Genomic DNA, 5,030 nt, shown 5'->3' on the forward strand with positions numbered 1-5,030 from the left:
GCATGTAATCTGAAAAGGGTGCATAAGAAAAATTTACTTTGGCTTTGTTGATTTTTTTTTTTTTTTTTTTGGTCTTAAAATGTAGCCACAAGGTGCAAGGGATACGACCAAGATCAATTCCCTGAAGAGAAGCAATTTCATTGCAGTGAGCGATGGCTTATGGGACAATGGAGCAGCCTGTGGACAGCGATATCGAGTGAGATGCATCAATAAACCAAAGAGGCCTTGCAGAGAAGCAACCATCTTTGTTGAAGTGGTCGATTTCTGTGAAAGCAATGTGTGCCCTACAACAATGCCCTATCTAACAAGGCTTTCAATGCTATCTCAAGATACCCGGATGCCAAGATCAATATTGAATATACACAGTAAAAATATCTCCTCTTTCTCTCAATCTAGAGGCAGAATAAGTTTTACGATCATGCTTATCAAGACTCTCTCTCTCTCTGTGCGCACAAAGATGACTTTTTATTGGTTTTTTGTGATTCGTGCTATCTAAAGTTCTAATCTTATACGTTTTTAATATCTATTTCCATGCCTTTTTGTTTAGTTGGAACTGATGTCATCTCCAACTTCCTAATGCAACCCGATGGAGGCTAACTCTACACATGACAAAAGTTTTATAGTATTAGAAGTGCAAAAAGTTTATGGGGAAAAGTGGATGATTTCATTCAATTTTACACATTCACAGGATGGTTCCATCTAAAATTGCAACTTCTATATATAATTAGACTTTGCATTCACAAAGCATAAGGCACTCCTTTTAAACTAATGCTACCACCTTTTTCTTTTGGCCATAAACTAATGCTACCACTAAGAGAAAACTATTTGGCCAGTACAGATTTGATCAGCTGATGACCCCCTAATATACTATGAGGAACTGCTCAAATGTGCATGAGGTGCTGTCATGTTCCAATTAGTAGTATTCACTAAATAGCTTAACACAAAGATGGCATGAAGTCTAATAAAGTTAATGGTATATGTGATGAGAAAATGATGAAAATCAAATCGAATTGCCCCGGCGGCAGCAGGGGCAGCAGAGGCGGCTCAATGATTGAGTGAAACACCTTTGGTTGATTGATCTTTGTGGATGTGAAGCTAGAAGCAAAAGCTGCTTTGAACTTCGGCTAACGGGTTGATGAGTGATCTCGTGGGTGAACAAGAGTAGGTGTGGAAATGCGCATGCGACTTTCACTACTTTCACTACTAATAAGAGAAATAGATTTGACGGCTCTCTCATCGGAAGTCCACGTTAAAGCCTGAAATATGTCAAATCATTTATTGATTAGAGAAGCGCATTCAATCCTTGACATAATGAGCATTATCTGCGAAAACCATTGTGTTAAGCGACGGTGTGTGGAGGAGAAAATTATCATCGTCCACCTTTTAGTGAGATCATAGCTGGAGGTTTTATCGTGAACCGGTTTCCAATTTCTTACTGCATTAACAGATATGTACGTGTATATTATGTTAAAATGTATTAAATGGAAGAATTAATATGGTATAAAACAATTAATATATACTAGTTAGTCCTTAACTTAGTGACTTTAAGTTTTTTATTGAAGGGAGTCCAACTGAATATATTGACGTATTCGAGCTTGGTTTTCACTTGGCAACCTACTCGATAAATGTATCGGGGAAAAATTACCAAGTTATAAATCTATTGCAATTGCGTCAATTCAATCCTAAATTTTTTTTCTTTGTCAATTCAATACTAAATATTTTGCAATTATGTTAATTCAGTCCATTCAGCCAATTTTGGTCAACTGGTGTTGATGTAAATTTCTATTGGCACTGTCTATCTGATTAATACTAATGTGAACAATTTTTAATAATATATTATTCTTTATTAATATTTTTCTTTTTCTTTTTCTTTTTCTTTTCTTTTTTCTTTTCTTCTTTACTTCCTTTTTTTGTTCTTTTCCCCCCACAATGGATGGCAAGGCTCTGGCAAGGCTCGCCAATCATTGGGCAAAGGCTGTGAAGCCCTCACCAATTGTTGATGAGGTAGCTTCACCCAAATCTAGGTGTGACCACCTTCGCCAGGGAAAGGCGGCCATGGCTCGCCAGTCATGGGCGAGGCTGGCCTGGCCCAAATCTAGGTGAAGCTGCCTTGCACGCGGCCCCTAGGCTAGATCTAGGCAAGGCTAGGCGAGGGCCACAACCCTTGCCCGCCACTATGGGGAAAAGAAGCAAAGAATGAAGAAAAAGAAAAAATGAAAAGGAAACAAAAAAAGAAAAGGAAAAAATTCAAAAAAATTCAAAAAAATATATTGTTGAAAATTATCCATGTTAGTATCTACCAGCCAAAATTGACCGGATTATCTTAATTAGCACATTTATAAAAGGTTTAGGATTGAATGGCCAATTGCAAAAAGTTTGAGACTAAATTGACACAATTACAAAAGATGTAGGATTGAATTGGCATAATTATAATAAATTTAGAATTTTTTTGATAATTTTTCCTTGATGTCAATTAGTAGTGCACTCCAATATATACATCACGGATTTTTTTCAGATGGTGGAAGCTTTTGCTTTCTCTTCATAGTGAGTGAACCTCAGACTTCTAACTAATCTACTACCCACCCCTCGTTTCGAAAATGCTTCAATACTTTTTACTGACAATGAAGAATGTTCTTATCATTGCGTGCTTGGATTTCCTACAAGACTAATGCCTCATTTGTTTAGTCAAAAGCATCACTTGAATTTTGGAAGACCGGACAAGGTTGAATTTATTTGAAGGTAGGAATTTGAAGATATCTATTAATGGTTGAAATAGGAGTATCTCTAAAGGTTGTTTAGCTTTGATTTATGTTGAAATGTGTCTTGCCAAATCGAATAGCGACAAAATATGGCACACGATTGTTTCTTTCATTTCATGGTCGTGATCATTCAGTAGTTCGTGAACAACTACTTCGATGGCGAGTCCATGAACGATCGTTTCCTATCGCATAAAACAGAATTTCGCTCAGGATCTTAACCAAACGGTCTTTCTTTCACTTTGAAGATGCAAACATCGACATATGTCAAGGATAACATTTGAATTCTGATAATGTAGGACAAAGTTCTAACTAGAGCTTCCTCTTCCAGTCTTCATTCCTCGGACAGAGAAACTTGATCATATCCTTCATTCAAGAACAAAGACCAATGATTCATCCAACGTCAAACTTGTTGGAGTACCAAAAATATGAGAGAGAAAGTGAGAATTAGAAATTTTACTGGATATATTCGGCGTTGATTTTTACGGAGGGAGATTCCGAGATGGCGGAGAGGCATTGGTGGATAAGAGAATGGTGAAGGGGCATGGAGACTTGGGGCAGTAATCCACGACGGTGACGTCCACCGTGCCGTCCTTGCACGGCCTGTTGCTGCCACTCGGGCACCACAGCCGGTACTCCCGCCCGCAGGCTGCTCCATTGTCCCACAACCCTTCGCTCATCGCCATGAACAGATTTCCCGGAGGAAACTGGTCTGCCCTATACCCATTGCATCCGGTTGCTGCCCCCCAGAAAAAATGACGAGAAAAAGAAAGGTTATGAGAGTCACATATTACCTACAGAAGTATTATTTCATGTGTGGATTATTAATAAGAGAGATACTTGATATACAATGATACCATAAAGTCATTACGCCGTTTTTGTGGTGATATTTATTGAGATGTCACCTGTCATTCTCGCCTTGTTGGAAAATCGAATGTCTTGGATAAACACGCATTGTGTACTTGTAAACAGTGCACCAGATGGCATACAACAGTATTTCCCATTCTGTTTAGCCAGTTTGCCAAACAAAAATTCATTGCATGATCGATCCTATATTAAATTCTGCTGACTGAATCAGTTTGTGGACTGAAAGAGAGAAGTTAACGCGGGTTTGGACTTACGGGTGTAAGGTGGATGGTAGGAAGAAGCAGTCCCTACGTCTCCAAGAACGAACAAGCCCATTTCTTTGCTCATTAAGCTCATGAATACTATTGCCATTACTATTTGACCCATCTGTCTTAGTAGCAAATTTGAAACTCTATCTTGCGAATCTCGAAGACAAACTTGTCGACTATTTATAGCCCCGCTCGCTCGCTCTCTCTCTCTCTCTCTCTCTCTCTCTAAGTTACCAAAACGTTGTTTATTTGCCGTCAGGAACTAAAAGACTATGAAGCACGGACACGTTGTCCATGCTTCCGTGTCGTGTCCAACACGTGTCGGAGCGTGTCGGACACGTCGACACGCTCGGACACGGTCGGACACGCGATCAACTTTTATCGACATGCGTGTCGACGCGTGTCCGGAAGACTGATGGAGGGTGGAGACGAGGGAGGGCGAGGGAGTAGAGATCGCGAGCGCCGGCGAGACGAAGCGACGAACGGACCACCGCGACGGCGAGAGACGGCTAGAGAAAGAGCCGAACAGAGAGAAATAAGAGAGAAGGCAAACTCCCGCCGGCGAGACGAAGCCACGAACGGACCACCGCGACGGCGAGAGACGGCCAGAGAGAGGTGAGGGCCGCCACTGTTGCGATGGATCGGCGACGAGAGGAAGAGGAGAGGAAGAGGAGAGAAGGGAAGGGGATCGTGCGGCGCGGCAAGGAGGATAGGAAAATGAGGGCTCGGCCGCTGCTAGGGTTTTTCATAAAGAAATCAAAAAAAAATAAGAAAGGAGGACTGATGGCGTGAGAGAGAGAGAGAGAGGGGGAAGTGACAGCTCACCTGTCACTGTCAAGTGGGGGGGGAAAATTAAAATAAACGTGGGGTGGAGGGAAAAGGACGAACGAAAGAAGGATTGGATTTTGGGGATTGTTTTTTAACCGGAAAATTAAATAAATAAAATTAAAAAATGATTTCGAAAAATAAAAATATTAAATTTTGGTTATGGTAGAAAATTATGGATTTATTTAAATAAATTGATTTTAATTTTTTTATTAATTTTTGGTTTCATTGATAACTTTTGTTAAAATTAAAAGAATATTTCGCATTAATTATGAATATATCTTTCGAATTTCAAATGAATTGATTTGTTAATATTATTAGTATAAATTTATTA

The 5,030-nt window shown here is 39.8% G+C and overlaps 1 protein-coding gene across 1 annotated transcript; it reads right to left on the bottom strand.

The window, feature by feature from the left end:
- Positions 1-3,238: 3,238 nt before the first annotated feature.
- LOC104439877 (EG45-like domain containing protein) lies at positions 3,239-4,007 on the bottom strand. Its single transcript, XM_010052885.2, has 2 exons — positions 3,878-4,007; positions 3,239-3,495 (listed from the first exon to the last, which is right to left on the bottom strand). Exons 1-2 carry the CDS (start codon positions 3,987-3,989, stop codon positions 3,239-3,241), a joined length of 369 nt encoding a protein of 122 aa, XP_010051187.2. The 5' UTR covers positions 3,990-4,007.
- Positions 4,008-5,030: the final 1,023 nt, after the last annotated feature.

Source organism: Eucalyptus grandis, chromosome 3 (assembly GCF_016545825.1).
Source record: "Eucalyptus grandis isolate ANBG69807.140 chromosome 3, ASM1654582v1, whole genome shotgun sequence".
NCBI classification, from domain to species: Eukaryota; Viridiplantae; Streptophyta; class Magnoliopsida; order Myrtales; family Myrtaceae; genus Eucalyptus; species Eucalyptus grandis.